The 25,483-nt window shown below is 43.8% G+C and overlaps 1 protein-coding gene across 1 annotated transcript in view; it reads right to left on the reverse strand.

Annotated features, from left to right (window-relative positions):
- LOC306743888 (glutamate receptor-interacting protein 2-like) overlaps positions 1 to 24,961 on the reverse strand; it is a gene marked incomplete at both ends in the record, with an annotated part of 36,897 nt that extends 11,936 nt beyond the window's left edge. Inside the window, 11 exons of the mRNA XM_079226453.1 lie at positions 2,619 to 2,780; positions 3,362 to 3,490; positions 6,953 to 7,122; positions 7,227 to 7,374; positions 10,511 to 10,656; positions 11,284 to 11,359; positions 11,472 to 11,555; positions 13,241 to 13,386; positions 15,208 to 15,346; positions 15,937 to 16,017; positions 24,793 to 24,961. Of these exons, the coding sequence (XP_079082579.1) occupies positions 2,619 to 2,780; positions 3,362 to 3,490; positions 6,953 to 7,122; positions 7,227 to 7,374; positions 10,511 to 10,656; positions 11,284 to 11,359; positions 11,472 to 11,555; positions 13,241 to 13,386; positions 15,208 to 15,346; positions 15,937 to 16,017; positions 24,793 to 24,961 (1,450 nt within the window). The remainder of the gene's footprint in view (positions 1 to 2,618; positions 2,781 to 3,361; positions 3,491 to 6,952; positions 7,123 to 7,226; positions 7,375 to 10,510; positions 10,657 to 11,283; positions 11,360 to 11,471; positions 11,556 to 13,240; positions 13,387 to 15,207; positions 15,347 to 15,936; positions 16,018 to 24,792) is intronic.
- Between the last annotated feature and the right edge of the window lie 522 nt (positions 24,962 to 25,483).

Consider the following 25,483-nt stretch of genomic DNA (forward strand, 5'->3'; position numbering starts at 1 on the left):
ACTCGTCGGTAATCAGGGAAAGTGAGTTCACACAGCGAGGCGGCGCAACCGGAGGGGAAGGTGTTTTAACGGAGCGGCAAGAAACATGTTGAAGAGCCAGCGCTCTTTTTTATTTTTTTATTTATATATATAAAAAAAAATATGTTTTGTTTGTTTTTTTTTTTTTTTTTTCTAAAAAAAACAAACAAAACATATTTTTTTTAAATATTATATATATATTTTTATAAACATATATAGACATATATTACAATAAAAGAACAATACAATATTATAAAAATATATATAAATTACATAATATATATATCTATATAAACAAAAAATAAATATATATTTAAAGCAAAATTATATTATTTTTAAAATATATTTGTAGCAAAATTATATTATTTTTAAAATATATTTGTAGCAAAATTATATTATTTTTAAAATATATTTGTAGCAAAATTATATTATTTTTAAAATATATTTGTATAAAAAATACATAATTTTTTTAATGTAATATACATTTATAAAATTATATATATATTTTTTTTTTATGTTATTTAAGTGCGCTGGTTTCTCGCCGCTTTGTTAAAACACCTTTTCCTCTGGTTTAATATATTTGTATACATCGTATATATGTATATTTTCCTCACTTTTAGCCTCGTGGCAGCTCGGCCTTCAGAAAGCTTTTAGTTTTATTTATCTGGGTTCTGAGTTTTGTGTAATAATACTAAATATAAAAACAATCCAGTTGTCAACAGTCAAACTTAAATTTGGAGGAAAGAAAGCTAAATAAAGTGGTGCAGAAAACTCCGGCTTCACAGGGAGAACGTGAACTATGCTACCATCCAGGTTGCGTATGTTAGCATGGAAACATTTTGATACATCAATTCACCATTTTGGAAATGAAATGACAAGAGTGACTTCAGTTTGGTCCAAAATGTCATCGCTTCATTCCATCTGCCAGTCGTGTGAACCCGTCATAATTATCACATGAATTCTTGACCTCCAAAGTGGACGTTCGTGCCAAATATTTAGAGAAATTCCCTCGAGGCATTCCTGAGACATTACTAAAACGGCACGCGAGGTCACTGTGACCTTTGACCTCCAAACTTTAAAATCGGTTCATCTTCGAGTGCAAGTGGACGTTTGTGCCAAAGCATTACAGGATCTCCCTCGAGGCGTTTTCCTGAGAGAGCGCGTTCACGAGAACGGGTTTGATGGACGAACACACACACGGAGACGTAACGTCTTCAGCACAGATAAAAACGATGATGTCCCATTTTCAAAATGATCACAGCAAACAGACAAGTCATAAAAGGTGTTTGGATTACAGAGACGTCAAGAGAGACACGTTCAAGCACGTTAACGCCACAAACAAACTCCTATTGGCTCAATTAAACAAGTACAACATGTAAAAAGGGATACTTTAGATACTGTCTGTAGAGATGTCTGACTTCTCTCCAGTATAATGGGACTCTAAGGCGCTCGGCTTACGGTTATAAAGAGCCCAAAAGAACTTAACAGCAACGTCTCCTTCTAGAAACCATGACCCAGTTACTCAGGATAATCCTCAGACCTCATTGTGAGCAGTTTCATGTCCGAACTATGGGCTGAAAGAAAGTAGTTCCAACATGAAACTGCTCAAATGTATATATATTATAATTTGTTTTTTGTTTTAGCACTACAAGCCGAGTGCCATATAAACCCATGTAATTGGAGTCAGTCATCTCGATTGATCAAAAAGAAGGTGGGAGGAAGAATATGCGTTTTTGATTTTGGGGTGGTCCCTTTTAATATAATGGAAGTGAAAGGTATTTGCTTGTGATGTCATCCCCACTGAACCTGACACCTTTTCATTACTTTTTGATGTGACCGGTTCAGTTGTGAAAATGGACACCTCAATTTTTATACCCGATAAAAAAAAGGTAAGAAGAGAAAATATGTTTTTTGATTTTGGGGCGAACTGTACCTTTAAATTGACACTAATCTTAAAACATACTCTCAGGTGCCAGTTCATTATTAATGTTATTTAGCCTACCCTCACCCATATAAATATGGGGTGGATACAATAATCAAATGGTCTGTACTGTAATTTTTTAATGTACACATATGAAAAACAATATATTACAAAATGTGACATATACATTAAATCATATTTTATAAATAAATGTAATATATATATATATATATATATATATATATATATATATATATATATATACACACACACACAAACATATTTAAAAAATAATATATAATTTTGTTTTAAATATATATTTATTTTTTGTTTATATAGATTTTTCTTTTTTTATGTAATATATACACACAAACCATATATATTTTTTAAATACATATATATATATTTTTTAAATACATATATATATATATTTTATATATATATATGTTTTTTTATGTAATTTAAGTGCGCTGGTTTCTCGCCGCTCCTTTAAAACCTTTTCTCTTTTACATATACCACCGTATGCATAGTGTTTTCATATTGATCTCTTTCTTATTAAAGTGTGTTTTTTATTTCACCAACATCCCCATGTGTCTGGACCGTTGGTCTAGGCACAAATGGCGAATAAAAAAACCAAAACCTTGAGCCTTAATGTTAAAAACCGAGTGCTCCGCCATACGTGAGCTCTTGTGGTCCTTCTTCCTGGTCCTCCTCTTGCCCGTGGAGACCCGTGGGCTGGTGGGCGCGGGGGGCGGGGCGGGGCAGGGCAGCGTGCTGCTCCCCTGGCTGCTGAAGCCAGAGGTGGCCGTGGAGGACGGGGAGAAGCCGCCGCTCACCAGAGCTGAGAGGAGACCAATAATATAACACTTATACACGTCAACCAGGCTGGTACAGTTAGATTACTCCAAAGAAAATATACACTTAGAGGCTGTAATGACCATTTCATGAGGAAGTGGCAGCCTTTCATTTCCTATTTCCAAGACCTTCATCCGTCTGATTCACTGTAACCAGATCTATGTATTACAAACTCTGTGAGCAAACGTGCATGGGTGAGTTTGATTCAATATTTCTCCTTGTTTTCCATTTTTTCCTTGTTGTATTCCTCCAAGTTTGTACTTTACATTGTCTGTTTGCTCTACTTTCCTGTCACTTTCTTCACTACTATTGTAAACAGATCAACACACATACAAAAAAAAAATACTTCTGTACATCATATTGTGCATATTCTCCAATAAAGTATATGCTTCTAAAATAGATTACTCCAAAACCGAGCGGGGCAACATGCAACGAAAAAGAAAAGAACCGCGGTGGAACTAAACCTCCTGGAAAAAAAGAGTGAACAAATGTGCTGAAGAAAAAGAAAGAGCGTCTTCCTGCGACGGCGCCTCGCCAGCAGCGGTGCTGTCACAAGCGATAACTTACATTTGCAGTGGTCCTGCTGGTTGTGTGGGTGGCTCGGGCTGCTCCATGTCTTGCCGTGGTTGGCGTGTGGGGGATGGCAGTAGTTGCCGCTTTGGTCCCAGTGGTGATGGTTGCTCTTCTGCACTTTTACTGCAGCAACACAGGAAGGCAAACACATCCATTAAGTCAACCGGGATCCACTTCTCCTTGAATTGCACCCATGAAATCACGCTTTCATTTCTAAATCTGTACCGCCGCCGCCGCACAGCGCCTGGAGGATCATTTCAGAGCAGAGTAATTGATATTTAATGTTTCTTCGTCACGGTACGCCGGATTAAATCCTGTGGTTTTAATGTGTTTTCATGAGAATCAGTTCGCTGAATTGGTTGAATTGGGAAGTTGCGTTCCTTCTAAAAAAACAAAAAATCCCCAAAAACAAACATCTTACTTTTACTAGCGAGCTTCCAGAAAGCTACGTGCAAACTGGAGATCATCTTTATGAGTTCATTCTCAAGAGAGCCGGGCGGCACGAGAGGAGCCTGAGTGAGCTGCCCGGCGGCCATGTTGTTGTCTGTTCAGCAGGAAGTGACGCTGGCGGTTAGAAGGCCTCACTTCAGGCCTGATTGGGCGCAGCTGGACGCTTGATTGCTGATCTGTTTCTGCACTTGATTGGTGGACGGTTTGGTCTGACTGTGTTTTAATGTAATCCTGTGTGATTCATATCCATGTGGGGGGGGTTTAAAAGTATTCTTTTTTTTTTAATTCTGTTGACTTTTTTCCACACTTCTGAAAGGCGTCTCATCCCTCGTCGTCTCACTCTGAAGGGAAACAACTGACCTCCTGCATGACACGCACCTCGCCTAATTAACTTTCCTTCACACATTCATGCAGCTAAAATTGCCAGAGAGCGTCACATGTGACAGTAATCCCTGCCGCTCCGTTTGCAGGCGTCTAATCTCCCAACAACTTGCTCACATGGATGGAGGATTTGCCGGGAACATGGATGACTGCGGCGAGGACTAAGACGTTCGCCATATTCACGAGAAACCTGGTTAAATCCAACCGTATCTAAATCAGAATACAAGCGGGAAGAACCCCGCGGCCCTTTTCAGGGGGGAGAACATGCCGGTTTCTATCGGACTCAATCAAACCTGTGAAGCTTTGGCTCTGACGGCTTACGTTAAGCTCACCTACGGGAGGCTCTCCAAGAAAATGGTGTTTTTTTGATCGACGCTGGCGGAAAAAGAAACATTAACTCCTAATCTCTTGGTGGCCGTATCAGTCTCATTAAATCCCCAGAGGAGATTAGACAAATTGCATCTTATAATCATGCCTGATCCTGGTGGGAGGGAGGAAAAGAAGCTGTAAAAAGAAATATCATATCATCATAACGTCACGGCGCCTCATTCAAGAAGGGAGTCGTTATTGAATAGAAAGTCCTGTCACTTCACAGAGGAGATGGGCCGCACTTCTTGGTGGTCAACATGTTGTGAAATGCAGAAGATTAATTCATTTGTATGCCCTCTTCAGATAAGTTAATGTATACATGACAAATTAGACATATGGGTGTCTAGAAAAACTAAAAGTGAAGCGCTGCCGACTAGACCTGACAAAAAGGATGAAGAAATATTGTGTAAGCGACGGCCAGAGAAGACTAAACTACGTCTTATTCCCTTTAGTCGCGCTGCAGGATTCCTCCAATGCTCACAAGTTAAGGAGCCCCGCAGCTGCTGACCCAGAAATACGTCTGCAGAACATGATCTCTGACAGAGAAAGTGTGTGTGTGGCTTGTTGCTACCAACCCAGTGTGCCAAAAGCACATGGATTGTGGCCGGCAGCACACACACACACACACACACACACACACACACACACTGATTCATAGTATATAGGAGAAAGCAGCTGGGAGGCAGCCATTCTCCTAACAGCTGCAGGTAGAAGAGCCGTCACAAAACATACGGTGAGAACAAACATGCTGGACCTGCAGCCTGGGAATTTACCACACACACACACACACACACACACACGCACACAATTATTCAAATGGTGTTGAAACTATTAGTTACACAGTCTACGTTGTCCACATTTGCACTTGAGCACGTACAACATGTTTTTGTCTAGTTTGCCTTGTGACACACAGTTCTGTACATTTTACATTATTAAACATGGGGAAAATGTTCACATCACACCTTCACACATAATTAAACTTTATATGACATGCAGATCCTTTAAAGATCATTTAAAGTACCACTACAACAACATAAAAAATATTTAATTCCACGTAAAAGTCCTGCATACAAAATCCTGATAAAATAATGGAATCAAACTCGACTAAAAGGGAAACTTCACATTTACTGATGAAACACACAGTGCTGGTGGGTAATATTGACATTTCTTAACACATTTATAAAATTACAGCTCAGTTCATTTAGCTGCTGGCTAGGTTAGCTGCTGGCTAGGTTATATGCTGGCTAGGTTAGCTGCTGGCTTGGTTAGATGCTGGCTAGGTTAGCTGCTGGCTAGGTTAGCTGCTGGCTAGGTTAGATGCTGGCTAGGTTAGCTGCTGGCTAGGTTAGATGCTGACTAGGTTAGATGCTGGCTAGGTTAGCTGCTGGCTAGGTTAGATGCTGGCTAGGTTAGCTGCTGACTATGTTAGCTAGCTAACGCTATCTTGCTAATTCCACCATGTTTTCATGAAAACATTAAGAGGTAGCAAAAGTAAAAGTACTTTTTGTTCTGCAGTAGTAGAAGTAGTCTGCAAGAGAGAAGGGGTGAGGCGGAGAAACTGCTAGCTAACGCTAACTTTCATCTCATGGTCTGATGAGCAGCACATCTATGTAACGTACAATGCAATTAGTTAGCTTAGTTATCGCCCCGCATTTCATTAAAGTTATAAATATTGATAGCAAAACCCTTAAGTTTTGCATCACAAATCAGTTTTCATAATGTTTTCTTTAATCTTGGCTCTTTTTATATGAAATATTGGATCATTTTACCTCTTTGGGCATCAAACAGCTCTTGAAACTATGAAACCATTACATTTAAATATACAATCTTCAGACATAGGCACTGCTGGGCTTTTAACCCAATATCGCCTGTTTACGAGACAGGCACTTTAACCAACTGAGCCAAAGCACCTCTTTAAAGGTCTTTTACACACATTTTTAACATCTTTTCTCTTCCACAAGTACTAAAGAATAAAATTGAAGTCTCCAATCTCCTTAGAAAGGCACCGCTGGGATTTGAACCCAGGATCTCCGGTTATTTAAATGAAATGAAATATGAGAAGGAGGAGGAATGTCTCTTTGGTAGAAATGAAACAACTCATAGATATCTGAAGGTGATTCCGGGGCCACTGCCAGACTTTTATTTTGGTAACGGGATAACAGGTCAAAAGATTAGAAACCACTGATTCTAGTTCAGTATTTGATGGCGTGTAATGGACATATTCCACCATTTTCTGGGTAAAAAGGAGAATTCAACAAAACGATACAACATTAAAAATCTTTTTTTTTCATTTGTCTCTTGTTTTTTCCTTAAATGAATATCCTCTTTCTTTCTGCCGCCTGGTTCCGTCGCAGCACCTCCCAGAGTTGTATTTATTCTGCGTACCTGTGTCCTGCGGCCTGACAGGAAGTCTGCTCTGATTGGCCGGGAGGATCTCCAGCTTTACAACGTCACAGGTGCTGGCGAGGAGCTGCGTGGCCTCCATCAGAGAGCAGTGCTCTGTGCCGGTCCCGTCTATGGACAGCAGGATGTCACCTGCATGCAGCGCGCCACACCTGAGGAGAGAGAGAGTGTGTGTGTGTGTGTGTGTCAGAAGGGCTTTTATTTGACAGTAAAGGTGTGTGTGTGGAGTGATAATCTGGAAGAGGTTTGGTTTCACCTTTCCACCACGCTGGCTGCCTTTATCTTGTCAATAATGATAACTTGTTTGCTCCTGTATGTCGTTGTGGTGAGGCTGATCCCCAGGCTGGATGAGGGGCCTTTCACTATCTCCACCAGCAGGGGGCCCGATGCTTGTTGTACTGCGTCTGAAACAGATGATACACAGATATGAGAGAGGCTGACAAGAAGCTAAAGCCATACATGATTCATGTTTTCATTAATCTGGCATTAATCTTTTCATAATGCCACAAGTCATCAAATTTAGTGCGTCTTCATCCTGATGAAACTTGTAGTTTAAAGGTGCGTCTCAATCATTTCTCAAAGACATTTACCCCACATGTGGTGTATCACAGTTACTCAATGTGGTCGGGACGATCATCAGAGAGAGAGAGAGAGAGAGAGAGAGAGAGAGAGAGAGAGAGAGAGAAAGAGAGAGAATCCTCATACAGAAAAGAAAGTATAAAAGAATATTTAATGTGCTGGTTTTACTGACACGAGAGGGCTGAATAAAACCTTTTTAAAGTTATAAGATGAAAACACGGATAACTCAAAGACCGGACACCACCGTGGTGTCGACCTGTCAATCACCTTGTAGCCCCGCCCCTAAAGCATCCACTGCTTTATGGTCTGTTTGACTCTAAATGACCATAATTTACTAAATGAACATCATGCTGTATTGAAGAAGACTTGAAACTAGAGATTGAGACATAAACTCATGTTTACAATGTTTACTGAGGGAATACATCAAGAGAGAGGTGGAGTCATTTATATAGACTTCTATACAACCAGAGGAGTTGCCCCCTGGTGGTCAGGAGAGAGATTGCAGCTTTAACACATGAAGCATGTACTTCTATACAACCAGAGGAGTCGCCCCTGGTGGACATTAGAAATAATGCAGCTTTAACACATGAAGCATATACTTCTATACAACCAGGAGTCACCCCCTGGTGGTCAGGAGAGAGAATGCAGCTTTAACACATGAAGCATATACTTCTATACAACCAGAGGAGTCGCCCCCTGGTGGTCAGGAGAGAGAATGCAGCTTCAACACATGAAGCATATACTTCTATACAGCCAGAGGAGTCACCCCTGGTGGTCAGGAGAGATAATACAGCTTTAACACATGTAGCATAGACTTCTATACAACCAGAGGAGTCACCCCCTGGTGGTCAGGAGAGAGAATGCAGCTTTAACACATGAAGCATATACTTCTATACAACCAGAGGAGTCGCCCCTGGTGGACATTAGAAAGAATGCAGCTTTAACACATGAAGCATATACTTCTATACAACCAGAGGAGTCGCCCCTGGTGGACATTAGAGAGAACGCAGCTTTAACACATGAAGCATAGACTTCTATAAAACCAGAGGAGTCACCCCTGGTGGTCAGGAGAAAGAATGCAGCTTTAACACATGAAGCATAGACTTCTATACAACCAGAGGAGTCACCCCTGGTGGTCAGGAGAGAGAATGCAGCTTTAACACACTTAAGCGTTGGCTTCTCTTTTATCAGAAGAAGAACAGACTGCGACTACACGCTGCCTTTAAAGCAGGCGCAGCCTCCAGTTCTGAAAATAGAAATTACATAAAGAAGTAAAATTGTATTGTCCTTTGCTGCACTTCCTCAGACGTTTAACTGCCTTGAACAAAGACAAAGGGACATATCCTTTTGTCTTTTGCAGGACAAATGCAGTGTTGTGCTTCAGTATAAAATGATGTGACCATTGCTCTTCATGTTTTGTGAATTGCAGCAGTGTCACACAAAACTGGTTTTTAAAGCAATTAAGAAAAACTCAAATTGGCTAGAACTGAAGCAATCATAATGCATATTTCACAGATCCCAGATCTGTAATTGTGCCTCTGACAGGTTCGGTCTGGAGGCGGGAGGTCTGGATCCCAAGCTCCCGCACAGAGAGAGATAATGTGTGTCAAACGTCCTTGGTGACCTGCCCCAGTTTGCAAAGAGCAGAGTTTGTGATCTTATGGAGAATTAGTCACTGTGGCCAAATGGAGGTTATACTCTGTGGTGAGTTCCTGTCTTCAGTGAGCATATTTTACTTCTTTCTGACCCAATAGGATGCTTTTTAGCTCAAAAATAGATTGGATTCGCTCTGTTCACACTCACAGTCAGACGGAGCAGCGTTGGCGGTTATTTTGTCATATTTTTTCCGTAACAGTAAAATCAGGGAAAATTAACAATTGCAATGTTTAAATGTTCTTGTTAAATCAGTGGGACATATCAATATTAAGGAATTTTCATTCTGTGTACAGTAGATCGTGGTTACATATGAAGGTCACGGAGAGGTCATCAGGAATAAACTCATAATAAATAAATAAATGAATAAATTCATAAGTTACAAGTTCCTCACAGAAACGTTAAGTTGAATTATGACGCCGCATCAACGTTTAATTCTCCAACTGTATTTTTCTTATACCATCCTTATCGGCAAAACAACAACAACACACAAAAACTAGAATAATAATTCTCTTATATTCTTCTTTCACACAAGAAGAAGCAAAACACTCGACTCATCCTGAGAAGACGGCAACGAGAAACAGCCACCACTGTTCACATGCATATAGACTGAGAGTGAACACGTGTGACACTAGCATTACATCCTCTTGGTGCTTTTCAATTATTTATTATTATCTTAACTGCAAAGTATTCCAGTAAATGTGTACGTAAGTAAAAGTATTTACGTACATATGGAGGAGAGGGTCGCTATGAGACAACATCCAGTATTTTTCTGAACAGGTATCTGACAAATAGGGTATATTATCTTGTTTCATTTGCTTGTTTCTACGAAAAAAAATTATTGAATAAAATATTTAAATATTTAATCAAACAAGTCTTGATGTTTATTTTGGGTAAATTAATTAATTTTAAATGTCTTTAGAATATTAAGTACATTTGCAATTGGATTAATCGACTCATTGATCAAAATAAAAATAAAAAAGATCGTTCGGTGCAGCCCTACTGTTTCCTATTGTTCTTAACATATTGAGATGGAAGCTGCCATAATTCAGGAGTACAGAGAGATCCACACACGATAATGAAACCCAGAATATTACCCATCTACCCCCTCTCCTTGTTGACGTGCCCTCGGGCCACAGTGACTCCCCTGGTGGCGTCTCCACTCCCTCACATCCACGCGGCCAAACGGCCACATTATTTACCCTCAGAGCAACGCTGCCCTACCAAGCCTACTGTGTGTGTGTGTGTGTGTGTGTGTGTGTGTGTGTGTGTGTGTGTGTGTGTGTGTGTGTGTGTGTGTGCGCTCACCCATGACAGAGACGTCATACTCGATCAGGAACAGAGCTTCCTGGCCGCTCTGCATCAGCATGGTCAAAGCGTCGGCGTGCTTCTCTCTGTTTAAAGGCATCCCGTCTACGCTCAACACCCGGTCTCCGGCCTTCAACGTGGCCTCTCTGGAGAAACAAATTCAATAATAATTATATTAATAATAATAACAAGCATCCGGCACAAGATACTCCTGCAAGCCGCAGTCACGGTGAATCATCAAACAGTTCCACATGAGTGTGTATTTCCTCCCAGGTGAGAGGGAGGATAAACGAGATAAGCGGCCGTAAAAGTCTTTGATGGTGAATTATGTTTGCTCCAGTGTTTCGGCGCTCTCCGGGTTTTTTTTTTTTTTGTCGTGGGGAAAAGTGCAATGTTGCACTAGCCGCAGGATGAGCAGTGCCCTTTCCTGCTTTGAAGATAACATATATGTGTCACAGCCTGAATTTCACGCACCGGCCCGAGCGAAGACTGATGCAAAAGAAGTGAATGTGCACAAAAAATGTGCCGCGGATTAATCGTTAATAATCTAATCAGCGTTGAATAGTGTCATTGCAATTAGTAAAACAACCGATATGCATTGGCCAAACATCTGAATATGTATGGAAACATGCATGCACGCGCTCATACAGTCATTTGAAAAGGCTCATTCATGCGTGATCGAGACATAAAATGCATACGAGCCACATGAATAGCAGCACTTGTACACAAACGGCAACACACACACACACACACACACACACTCACACACTCACCTGTCAGCAGGCCCGCCGGGCCGGACGTACGTAACCATCAGTGGGCGAGACCTGCGCCAGTCCTCGTGGAAGCCTCCTGAATCAAAAACACCCACATAAATCCAGTGGAAAAAATGAATACATTTAAAAAAGATAATTATTTTTTCACTGAGAGATTTATACAGAAAACAAACATCCCGCCCGCCTACCTCTCATGACAAATCCAAAGCTGTTTCCCTCCTTGTGTAAACACACCTCTATGGTTTTGGTTAAGACTCCAGAGGGGTTCTGGACTGAGAAAGGACAGAATCATACAAATTATTAATCGCAACGTGGAAAGCTTTTTGATGAGTGTCATCTGTAAGAGTGTTGAATCCTGAGAACTAATGAAGCACTGTGGAAATATGTTGAATTAATCTCAGTGGGAAAATTAATTCCTTGTATTTTGACACATGATAATTATTCGCAGCGCCTCGGGACCAGCAGCTCTGATCAAGGAAACCTAGCGAGTATTGATCTGGAGCTTTGCACGGTCCAAAGATGTCTCGTTAAATCGGAGGATGAATTTGGTTTGGAATTTCTTGATTCGAGTCGAGGAAACCGAAAGATGCACCGAATATTTGAAATGGTAAAATCTCTGAACGCTAATAAGCCTCTGGGGTCAAAGGGGTTATATTTCTGAGGTGCATCGGATATCCAGGCCAACACTTCCCTTTTCCTTTTTATATGTATTTTTGCTATCATATGTACACAGCTAACAGCCTTACTTATAGCGTTAAGATAAATAGTTAGCTTGAGCGTTCGCCAACGCTAGTTGCTCGATCTCGTGAGAATGTGTTGCTGAGACAGAGAAAGGTGATTTTCTCCTGATTTGTGTGTTTGAAAAATTCCATATCAGTCCGAAAGGGTCCAATATTTACTTTGGGAACTGTGGAGCAACGGGATTGGTTATAATCTGTGTTCACATTCTCCCAATTAGAGTTAATAGACTCAGTACAAGGCAGAAACCAATGCTGAAGTGTCTTAAACCTGTCATGTCCACCAGGGGGTGACTCCTCTGGTTGTATAGAAGTATATGCTTCATGTCTTAAACCTGCATTCCCTCTCCTGACCACCAGGGGGCGACTCCTCTGGTTGTATAGAAGTCTATGCTTCATGTGTTAAAGCTGCATTCTCTCTCTTGACCACCAGGGGGCGACTCCTCTGATTGTATAGAAGTCTATGCTTCATGTGTTAAAGCTGCATTCTCTCTCCTGACCACCAGGGGGCGACTCCTCTGGTTGTATAGAAGTCTATGCTTCATGTGTTAAAACTGCATTCTCTCTCCTGCCCCCCAGGGGGCGACTCCTCTGGTTGTATAGAAGTCTATGCTTCATGTGTTAAAGCTGCATTCTCTCGCCTGACCACCAGGGGGCGACTCCTCTGGTTGTATCGAAGTCTATGCTTCATGTGTTAAAGCTGCATTCTCTCTCTTGACCACCAGGGGGCGACTCCTCTGGTTGTATAGAAGTCTGTATAAATGACTCTACTTCTCTCTTGATGTATTCCCTCAGTAAACATTGTAAACATGAGTTTATGTCTCAATCTCTAGTTTCAAGTCTTCTTCAATACAGCATGATGTTCATTTAGTAAATGATGGTCATTTAGAGTCAAACAGACCATAGGGGATGCTTTAGGGCGGGGCTACAAGGTGATTGACAGGTCCAGAGACGTATACGGCGTCTCTACGTCACCTCTGTTCCCTGGTTGCAGAAAAAACAAAATGGCGACGGCCAGAATGTCGAACAAGGGGCTTCACAAAACAATGAGCGTTTGGTTGCAATAATTTGTACTTTTCCACAAACTTTTGTGCAGCATTAACTTCTAACCTCTAGACTACTAAACTACCAGAACTGGAACACGGATTTATTCCACCTTCTCATTCCTTTCTTCAGTTTGTCTCCAAACATCGGAGCGTGTTGGTTGTGGGTTCACCTACCGAACGGAGGCAGCTCGTACTCCACCTCCAGCACCACTCGCTCCCCGATGTTCTTCAGCAGGCTGATGATCTCATCGTGGCGAAGCTTCGACAGGTTGATGCCGTTCACTGACTTGATGTAGTCTCCTACATTCAGCTGGTCGCTCCTGTGGAACGTTAGACAGGTTTACGAACAAGAAAAAGTGATTTTTTTGTACATTTGAGCTCTTTTAACCACTGTTTTAGCTCATTTATCGGCTCTGCGTCTCACATTTTCCCCTCCAAACTCACTGGGATCTACCTGTTTTTCACAGTTGGACCAAAAACGACAGAAACCAGCAAGCAGTCGGTCTGAAAGACGCAGGAATAGAACTGACGGTCGGTTTTGTGTCCGAAACAGTGCGGGTAATAATAATCTGAGTCGGTGGGCAGACTACCGGTGGGCGGACGGCTGAGAGCCTCTTCAAACACTGACACAGATTATTGTACACACCGTCTCACATGTGACGTCAACTCGCCGCTCATCGGAGGGCTAATTCATTAAAAAGATGCTCGGCCCTGATCGCCCACTCCTCCTCTTCCTCCTCCTCTTCCTCCTCCTCCTCCTCCTCTCTCACCTTTGGGCTACTGCCCATCAGCAGTGACAGCAGACAGACAGGGAAGGAGAGAGAGACACGTCTTGACCGGCCTGTCCCCTCTCTCTCTCTCTCTCTCTCTCTCTCTCTCTCTCTCTCTCTCTGTGAATTAGCTCTCACTTCCACACGAGCATGAACTCGGCTGCTCGGAGGAATTAGCGCGGCGTCCGTCTTTAGAAGCTCCTCGGACGTGACAGGCGATGGCATATTTGGGCAAGACATTTTCAGAGAGGCCGTGTCATTTTTGCAAAAGGTGTGCGTGTGTGTGTGTGTGTGTGTGTGTGTGTGTGTGACACTTCAGTCACACGCTGCTTCAGTCATGAAATGTGAATCCTCCACTACATTTTCCTAAATCTGTTGAACTGAATCTAAAAGAAAATACGATTTACATTGAATATGTTGTGTTAATGTTGTGTTAACATTTATATTATTGTGTACTTTTTTATTTTTGATGCTGTAGCAGCATTATTGTTATTACTTTTTGCCGTCTCGTGGTTGTTGCAGTTCATACACACGTCTGTCCAAAGCGTCGCCTCTTCATCACTGTTTGACATTAGCGGGAAATTTAGGGCCGAAACCTTCCATCACGATTTAGGGTTCAGGTTTTGTGTCTTAATAATTGCATAGATCGAGAAACAGCATGTTTTCTGGTAGTTAAATATAGAAATAGTCCACGAGAAAAACTCTTAATACTTGCTAATTAAATAAGGAGGAGAGGAGGTCAAAGTTGATGCACACAAAAACAATTTAAAGTCAAATTAAAGAGCAAAGAAATATAAAATATATTCATTTGTACAGCATGTTTACATGCATGCACACATTTTAGTTAATATGTGCTTGTTATTATCAATTTAGACTTTCACGATATCTCGATATGCGATTCCATCACCATCCAATTTACATTGAGAGACGGTAAACCATCACATTGAATTACAGCCCAACTGTGTCAGAGTTAACGTATGGATTCCTTGAGTTGTGCAGAAATGTGTTTTAAAAGGTCACGGTGACCTTTGACCTCTGCATTTTAGCGGACGTTTGAAGAAAAAGACTAATTCGTGGACGTTTGTGCCAAAAATGTTTAAGAAAGTTCCCGAGACGCCGGACAACCCGTGAACACGGCGCCTCAAACGCGAACAGATCCAATACGTCGTCGTCTTGAGGGACTTTCGGGTTCATTACTCTGACGGGCGGCTTCACGCTGATCCGGCCGCACGACGCCCACGTTCCTGCCTCTGGAGGCGAGCTGGTGTCACTTTTGCGAAACACGAGCCGGAATAACCGGTCCGGACGGCCTCGGTGTGGTTGCCACGTTCTTTTTTTTTAAAAAGCGTGTCACGAGAGCGGTGATCTCACCTGGCAGCCAGCCCACCTGGCCGCAGGTTGGACACTCGGGGCTTCCCGTCCTTGTCGGAGCCTCCGGAGATGGTGAGGCCGAGGCTGCTGCCTTCCCTTTTCATCAGGTCCACCGTGGTCACTCCCCGGTGCTCCTCTGCTGACAGACACGGGCACAGATCCACGGTCGGCATTAGCGTCCGCTCGACAGAATCGCCCCGTCTGAGAGGATCTCTCACACCGACGCCCTCTGACACACGGACACATTCTTTATTTTCTCACATTGTCCTGTCCTTGTTCCCTCAAATCTCTGAGTGAATCTTTTGTGACGGATTCAGGGAGGAGGGGGAGGATGGACGGAGTCAGTTTTATTAATACGGATAAAGGAGAGATATTCAATGCATTATTACAAAAATAAGAAGCAGGCTTATGAGGCAGTGAAGTGAATTGTATTGAGTTTCTTGACTCATGATGGATACGTGGCTGTGTAGTTACAGACGGACTCATTCTGTCTCGCAGTCCACGTTCTGCTGAGCTGTGAAATCGCTCTGCGTGTGGTTCAGTGCAAATGACAGGCATGCCACACAAGCAGTTTTTAGTTGTTTTTTATACCTTATCTAAGCATTCAGCCCGGTGCAACATCAAACAAAACAAGACACATGCACGCAGACAAAAAACACGTCAGTCAGAGACTTCATGACGCGGATGAGAGAGTGAAAAGCAGGCGTCGGGTTGGCGTGCGTCTGGTACCTGAGAAGCTGCGCCGGCAGGACGGATGCGATTGGTCGGCTGCCCCGGACTCCTTGCCCCCCTTGGAGTACGGCCCTTCATCTGAGGAGGATAAGGTGCTGTTATGAAGCGCTGTGGTTATGAAGCGTGTGCACTCGCTAGCGCACTCGCTAGTGCACTCGCTAGCACACATGCTAGCGCTTCCAACTGCACCCTGGGTAATGAGCGGTGGAAGTTTTCGACTCTTTTTACTGACTCAAGTCGCTCAGGAAAGACAGTTGGGGTTTTACACCGAGTGACTAGCTCCACCATGCTACATGCTACACGCTACACTGTGATGGGACTAAAGTGTGTGGATGTAGTTCAACGCTTAAACAAACTCATTAAAGACCTTTACTGCGGGCGTGCATATATTGTTTTCCACCTGTTGTTTTTGCCATGGATAAAAAGCTATGTCATTTATTTATTTTTAACAAAAGGTTGATTTTGGTGAATTTTCACACTGCAAACAAATGTGAAAACAACCATAGTCCAAACCAAAATGGCGCTCTACGCTTCGTAACGTTACTACAATAGACTGTGTTTAAGAAGGGGACGTAGTCATGGGGACGTAGTCATGGTGACATCACCCGTTGGTTTGTGGACTGCCGTTATGACGCCTCGAGTTTGGCGTCGCCATCTTGGAATACGGTCGTCACCATCTTTGCTTTTTTTGCAATCGATAAATGAAAGTCACCATATTTAGAATGTTGAGGAGTGATGTAGAGACGTCATATGTGTCACTGGTAGAGGCAGCGACCTGTCAATCACAGTAAGCCCCGCCCTAAAGCATCTTTATGGTCTGTTTGACTCTAAATGACCATAATTTACTAAATGAACATCATGCTGTATTGAAGAAGACTTGAAACTAGAGATTGAGACATAAACTCATGTTTACAATGTTTACTGAGGGAATACATCAAGAGAAGTAGAGTCATTTATATAGACTTCTATACAACCAGAGGAGTCACCCCCTGGTGGTCCGTAGAGAGAATGCAGCTTCAACATATGAAGCATAGACTTCTATACAACCAGAGGAGTCGCCCCCTGGTGGTCAGGAGAGAGAATGCAGCTTTAACACATGAAGTATATACTTCTATACAGCCAGAGGAGTCTCCCCCTGGTGGCAAGGAGAGAGAATGCAGCTTTAACACATGAAGCATATACTTCTATACAACCAGAGAAGTTGCCCCCTGCTGGTCAGGAGAGAGAATGCAGCTTCAACACATGAAGCATAGACTTCTATACAACCAGAGGAGTCGCCCCCTGGTGGTCAGGAGAGAGAATACAGGTGTAAGACACTTCTGTATCCGCTTCACTCGACAGAACCGGAGGTTGCCGTCTGAACAAACCTGAACTGAATCAGCGACCAGACTGAACTAAAGGAAGGTATTCTCACTCTGTTTCCATAATCCTATTAAAAGGTTTTTTTTTAAAGCCCTTCTCTATCTGCAGCAGAGACCCTTGAAAACCATTAATTTAATACAGGAATACATTTGCGGCGAGCTTGATGTATGCAGCTCCTAAAGCATGGGAATTTCCCTGAAGGAACAGCATGCGGTTAATGGACTGTTGGAGGCGCAGAGAGAAAATCATCATTTTCATGTCATTTACAGCAGCTGCTACAAAAAGCGAGGAAATGTTCAATCTGCTCTGCGGGGAAACTGATGTTTTATTTTATTTTTTATTCCTCTTACTTATAGTGGGACCCTTTGCTGACAGAGCACAGGCCTCAGATTAGCAGATCCACGGCTCGGCCCTCTGAACCTGAATGCAGCCATACGAGCATGTCAGCAGTCACAGGGAGACGGACTTGGCACTTCTCTAATCCCGTCCACCGCGGATTACCTTTTCATGTCCGCCACGGTGATTGAACATCATATTGCAAAACTTAAAGAGGTCTTTTCTTCTTCTTTTAAGAGGGGAGAGGCCACGTTAGCATCAAACGCCACCAGCTTAAGTGTTGGTGACTTGATGCTATGCAGCACAGAGGCCATGCTTAAAGCCGTGTTTTTTCAAACACCCCATATTCAGAAATGATTTGGAAACCAGAAGCTTTCAAACTGTTTGGCGCATGTCAAAGATGTGCCAGTAGAAATGGACAGGTGCATGCTGGCGAGTCAAGTAAGTACAATACTTTACAGGCTTCGAGTCAAAATAAACCAGATTTGACTTAACTTTGACGTACAGCGAAATAAACCTTCATAATGTTCCTTTGGAAAGACGTTGTAAAAGACGCTCAGTAACTAACACCACTCGCGTTTTCAACCTTTCTCCGGTGTCACAGTAATTCAGTGATGGTCGTCTGTGCACCCGGGAACAGCTAATGAACAGCTAATGAACAGCTAACCGCTAATTCTGCACCCAATCGGTGCCAATTAGTCCAAGATGTAAGTTGCGTCCCACAGCTGACGTTATACTTCCTGTTCACATCGACTACAATTTAGATTATACCAGACATAATTAAGGAGTGAAAAAAGTGTCAATTTAAACACCATATTACAACCTTAACTCACACGTTCTACACTACACCGGCCTATGAGTTATGTATATGCATATGCACCCTGTTCCAAACCAATTAAAGACTCAAGAAGGATCTACTTCCATGTGCTCCAAAGGTCAGAAATTAGACTAGGCCGTCGTTTAAGAGGCGTCATCCCGGGGCTGACAGTATTTCAGTTTGACATGAAGAATGACATCACGCATCTCCGCCCATGTTCAGTCGTTCATCTGTGCTGATTTGCAAGGACTGAACCGGGGAGAGCCGAGTCCTCGGAGGGCATCCGACCCACCGCCTTCTCTCTGTCCACATCAAGTTCCTGCATCTGAAGATGAGGCCTTCAGACAGCTGAGAGCCGTGGATCCTCTGTCAAAGCTCCTCTGACCTTAAACCTCTGGGCGGGCCCTGGATGAGCAGCGAAGACGGAGGAGGAGGAGATGCTTGTGCACGGCATGCTGCGTGAGTCAGACCTCCACTACACAGAAAACATCTTCATGGACTTGGCATGTTGTGACGATGCATGGAACCCACATACATATATGCATAACATGGCATTTTCACACTCGTCTACACACACGTCCCTGCATGCACACGTGTCCTGTCCAGTAGCTGTGAGGCACAAACAAAGCGAGTGACACATCACAAACGCATCGGGCCGGGGGGCAAAGCGAGCCCTCTGTATAGCCACGCGGGCTCCTGGGGTGGGAGGAAGAGGGAGGAAGAGGAGGGGGGGGGGGGGGCTGACAGTCCAGCAGCTGTCACTGCAGTCAAAAAGGCAACATTAGCTCTGGGTAACGGGCACATCTCCTCTGCACGTGACTGTGAGCTACTGTAACCACCAAGCCATCCCCCAGCCGTCCCCGTTAGAAATCATGGCTGGAGCAGATTATTAATCAGACCCCAAAATATTGAAAACAACAAACTGCCCTGCCTCTGTGTGGTCTTTAGACAGCTGGAGGGGGAGTCTCGCGCATCTGAAAGGACCCTCTGGAGCCGGAGATAATAATCCTGCTGCTGGACGCCATAAATATGTGGCGAGTTAATTAACTCCGGGTGTAAATCAGGGCACCCTCTGAACCAATGAGAATGTAGGTTAAATAAGGGGGCGGCGCGCACAGTGACAATGAAATCATAATGCTATTTTCAGATGTCAAACTTTATTTATAAACGTGTGTGTGTGTGTGTGTGTGTGTGTGTGTGTGTGTGTGTGTGTGTGTGTGTGTGTGGGATGCCAGACCCAGTTCACGGTGCTATATCTGCCCCAATTACGCACGGCACGGTGGCACGCGCAGCTGGTGGCCAAGTCCACTGACATTTTAAGAATCTCTCCCCGGCCAATCACAGTGTGTAATGCATCGTAATGATTCTACGGGATTACAGGTTAGGAAAAAGGGAACAGGTGATCCAAGTGACATAATCCTGCACAGATCAAACGCGCGCGCGCTCTTACCGACGCAGTTCTTGGCGTCCCTCCTCAGACCACACAGCATGGCTGAGGGCTCTGCGTCAGCCGCCCTGCTGGGATGTGACCTCGCTGATCTCTCGTAGAGGGAGGGGGGGTCACGGGGTCTCAACCGCTCACGTGAACAAACGCCATCATCGTTTCTTCATCTCCCCTCGCGCAAACATTTCCTTCACCTTTTGTCCCACGTTTAGCAAAAAAAAATTGAGCTTCAGATGGAAAATTCTGCTCCTCAGACGGTCTTCTGTAGTTCCGCTCTGTGTTTAAACTTAGTGACACGCAACAACAGTGTCAAAGATGTCTCAGTCCTCAGATCTCTAAATATAATCAGTTTGATCTATTAAATCCAGAGCAGGGGGAGCAAATGGCTCAAGTCCTCTTCTTTCCATCTCGCCGCGGTTCCATTTCTGCACATCAGTCGTCCTTTTTCTTCCAGAGGGTTTATCATCCCCTGTTCATACTCACATGAGCTCACACAACCTCCTCCTCTCTGTGCAGAGCTGGAGTGAGTGAGTGTGTGTGAGTGTGAGTGTGTGTGTGTGTGTGTGTCTCTCTCTCTCTCTCGCTCTGCCAGAGGGGTTCAGTGAGGCAGGCACACACAATCGTCACTCCCTCCCTCAGCAGCACACACACACACACACACACACACACACACACACACACACACACACACACACACACACACACACACACACACACACACACACACACACACATTACATTATCCATTTTCCCACTAAGTCAAACACCCCTCGTCGGCAAACCCACCCACACGCCTTCACACTGTCTCTCTCTCACACTCACACACACACACACACACACACACACACACACACACACACACACACACAACTCTCTGCACAATCACCACCTGCACGTTAATTGTCAGACTGAGCTCCTGCACGGTGTCACTTTTATTCCTCACGTATAGACGTGCACTCGTTTGTATTGTTTTACAGATTCTGCGTCTACATCTTTGTCTCTCAGACGCACACACGAGCTCACGATGGGATTCCTGTGCAGACCGGCGGCTGTCTGTTTGAGACGTCTGCCGGTTGAATATGTCATTCATAAAAGTGCACGAGGGCCCGTGCACACCTCGTCAGATTGGGACGAGCAAAAAGGAACATTTCTAATCTGAGTGAAAGTTAAATGCATTCCCTCTGAAGACCGACGTCTCATGTGTCGCCCTTCAGGAGGGTGAGGGCACCCTCTGCTCATCCGGGGCCCCGCTGAGGCCCCTCCACCCAAACACAGACGCTTTGCCAATAGAGGGCCACCCACCTTGAGCCACCAAAAAAAAAAATAGGATATCTGTGCAAAAATATATGCTTTTCCTGCTTGTCCTCTCCGCTAGTGCACTTCTCTGCTGCTAGTGCACGTGCTGGGGTTAGATCCATATTGCCAAAGGAAGACGGGTCTAATAAGCAGTTTATCCAATCATTGATTCAAGAAGTAAATGAGTGACGTACAATTTATCAGCGCCCTAAAAAAGACTTCCGGAGGGGCTACGAGGCGCGCGGCATCCATTATTACAACATGACAGCGGCGAGTGCGAGCACTGCTCTTTAAAGAAAACCAAGCGCTAACTCGGTATAATCTCTCTCCAACGCCCGTTTGAGAGAAGACCTTTGGTGGAGAAACTACAGGTGAAACACCTGGTCCCAGATCAACCGGACTTCACCATAAAACAAAAGACTGGTGTGGAAGAGAGCAGCTTGAGCTTCTGTGCAGACGGCTAAGCTACAACAGGAAGGTTTGGCTAAGCTAGCTGCTGGATGCAGTCGTGCTAACGCCTTATTTGACTTTCCATGCTTGTTTTTTACATCAACGTGGGCCGATCCAGCATGGACAGATACAGTACAAGAGTAAGGGACATGAAGCACTTGTCGGAAAAATCAAAAAAACATGAGAACATCAGGAGGACACGCATGGATAACTGCTCTGTCAAGCTAGCATATCAAGCTAAATCAACATTGCTAGCCACAGACACATGACCGTGGCGACACAATGAGGTGGATAAAAACGGGACCATTTTATCCAAAACAATTGATTGCCTGCAGGGGCCACCAACAACAACAACACCAACAACAACACCACCAACAACACCACCAAGACCACCACCACCACCAACAACAACAACACCAACAACGACACCACCACTAAGACCACCAACATCACTACCACCAAGACCACCACCACCAACAACACCACCAACACCACCACCACCACCAACAACACCACCAAGACCACCACCAACAACAACACCACCAACAACAACACCAACAACGACACCACCACCAAGACCACCACCAACAACAACACCACCAAGACCACCACCAACAACAACACCACCAACAACACCATCACCAAGACCACCACCAACAACAACACCACCAAGACCACCACCAACAACAACACCACCAACAACAACACCAACAACGACACCACCACCAAGACCACCAACATCACTACCACCAAGACCACCACCACCAACAACACCACCAACACCACCACCAACACCACCACCACCAACACCACCACCAAGACCACCACCAACAACAACACCACCACCAACACCACCAACACCACCAAGACCACCACCAACACCACCAACAACAACACCACCACCACCAAGACCACCAACAACAACACGAGCAACAACAACACCACCATCAACACAAACACCACCACCAACAACAACACCAGCAACAACAACACCAACAACAACACAAACACCACCACCAACAACAACACCACCACCAAGACCACCAACAACAACACCAGCAACAACAACACCAACAACAACACAAACACCACCACCAACAACAACACCACCACCAAGACCACCACCAACAACACCAGCAACAACAACACCAACAACAACACAAACACCACCACCAACAACAACACCACCAACAACACAAACACCACCAACAACAACACCACCAACAACAACACCACCAAGACCAACAACAACACAAACACCACCAACAACAACACCACCACCAACAACACCACCAAGACCAACAACAACACAAACACCACCAACAACAACACCAGCAACAACAACACCACCACCACCAACAACAACACCACAACCACCACCAACAACAACACCACCACCAACAGATCCACAACCAACAACAACACCACCACCAACACAAACACCTCCAACAACAACACCACCAACAACACCACCACCACCACCAACAACAACAACAACACCACAACAACCACCATCACCTCCACCACCACAACAACAACACCAACAACACAACATGCCCTCCACCAGCTTCTCCAGCGGCCCCTCGGAGCCTCGTCTGCCTCATTTGTTTTGGTCACTGCGGACAAACAGTTTCCCTCACTGAGACTTTGGAGGCACGAGGGGAAATAAACACAACAGACACACAACTCAGAAAGTCACGGTGTGAGATGACAGCTTCTCGTTCCACAGATGTGTAAAGCGATTGCAAAGAAACATTTGCGTGTTCCTGCCCGCCGTTGCGTGGAGCCTAATTAGTCGTCTGTTCCAGTGGACACAATACTCTTCGGTGTAGATAATTTCCTCGGAGACTTTTGTCCTTAATACCCCGTTTACAAAGTGACCGAGTGCAGTCTTTCAGAGCGAGACTAATTAATTTCCAGCAGAATCGAGAGACGGAGCGGTGTGTTGCACTGATAAAACCTCCTGGGAAAGGGCGGCAAACGTCGGGTTAATTACATAAATATTGATTTTTTGCACTTCTTCGAGACTTGATATAAGCATAATCGATGAAGAGCGAGTGATAATGTCATGATTAGATTATTAAATCTTTTATTTATTTCTTTTGCATGAACCTAAATAGAGGTTATATAGAGATGATCAACCAAAAAGGAAACAAAGAACGGCAGAATTTAAAAATTGACTCAATAAGAGAATAACCTGTGATTGTGTTTCCTCTACATTCTTGTTAAAACATAAACCCTTCTGAAAATAAGCCCACACTCCCAATACACCTAAACAAAAGGGTTATTTTAGGCGAGAGGGCCTGCATCTTAACCACACTGCCACCTAGTGGCGATCACATCCAGTTGCAACGAAAAGTCTGACGAGCAAAAATGAACTGATTCGCTTGTCGGATTGTGTGACGAAGAGCAGAGGATGAGGATGAGGAAGTGTCACACACACTTCCGCTTCCTCTTTAAGGTCGGTCAAAAGTAAATAGACACATAAACAAATAAACAAATAGATGAACTGCCTCTCCAGCAGCGCACACAGAGGATGAGACCAAACCTTCTCAGATTAAATGAAAAATCTTGCAGCTGAAAGAATAAATATTAAGAAAACCCCAGAAGTCTGGATACAGAATGAGCTTGAAGTAAATCAATTTATACATATCAAGTTATAAAGATGGATTTTTATAATTTAAGAAATATGCCTTTTTTATTTTCTCATGTATAGATTACTGTAATGTACATACAAACTATGTATACCTGTTATATTCGCATGTTAGTACTATAATCTTTATTCTATCTACCTGTATTTTATATTTATTATATTTGTTTTTATGGGGATTTTTCAAATTACTATTACTATTTTATATTTAATTAGAAATGCATTATTTTATAGTTTTTTCTTCTTCTTGTGTCCCCAGTTTTTAAATGCCTTATTTTTTATTATATTAAAATACCTGTTTTCAGTCATGACGCACCTGCTGCACACAAATAAAAAGATTTAACTTTCTGTTTTTAAATTAATTCAGGTAATGTATGTAATTTGGAGGGAATAAATCAGATAAACTCAAGTTATTATGTGCAGGCAACACAACTCTTCTTTTCCAGAACATTACATATTATATATTTCTCACCGTCGCCCTGAAGAAGCAGCGCCTACCTTTGCTTCTCCCTCTGATGACGCCCAGCCGACACCTGAGGGAGAAGGAGAACATCCTCCTCTTTCCTCCGGACCGGCTGCCTTTCCTCTGGGAGTCTGGGCGAGGGAACGAGCAGGAGAGCTGCTGCGGGACGAGGAACGCCGTCCCAAACCCAACCCTGACCGACATGATGAAGAGGGGACTTCTGTCCTCGATGAACGAGGAAGAGGAGACTTCTGTCCTCGATGAACGAGGAAGAGGAGACTTCTGTCCTCGATGAACGATGAAGAGGAGACTTCTGTCCTCGATGAACGAGGAAGAGGAGACTTCTGTCCTCGATGAACGAGGAAGAGGAGACTTCTGTCCTCGTTGAACGAGGAGACTTCTGTCCTCGATGAACGAGGAAGAGGAGACTTCTGTCCTCGATGAACGAGGAAGAGGAGACTTCTGTCCTTGATGAAGAGGAGACTTCTGTCCTCGATGAACGAGGAAGAGGAGACTTCTGTCCTCGATGAACGAGGAAGAGGAGACTTCTGTCCTCGTTGAACGATGAAGAGGAGACTTCTGTCCTCGATGAACGAGGAAGAGGAGACTTCTGTCCTCGATGAACGAGGAAGAGGAGACTTCTGTCCTCGATGAACGATGAAGAGGAGACTTCTGTCCTCGATGAACGAGGAAGAGGAGACTTCTGTCCTCGATGAACGAGGAAGA

The sequence above is a fragment of the Taurulus bubalis genome (genome assembly GCF_910589615.1).
Source record: "Taurulus bubalis genome assembly, chromosome: 11".
In the NCBI taxonomy this organism is placed as follows: Eukaryota; Metazoa; Chordata; class Actinopteri; order Perciformes; family Cottidae; genus Taurulus; species Taurulus bubalis.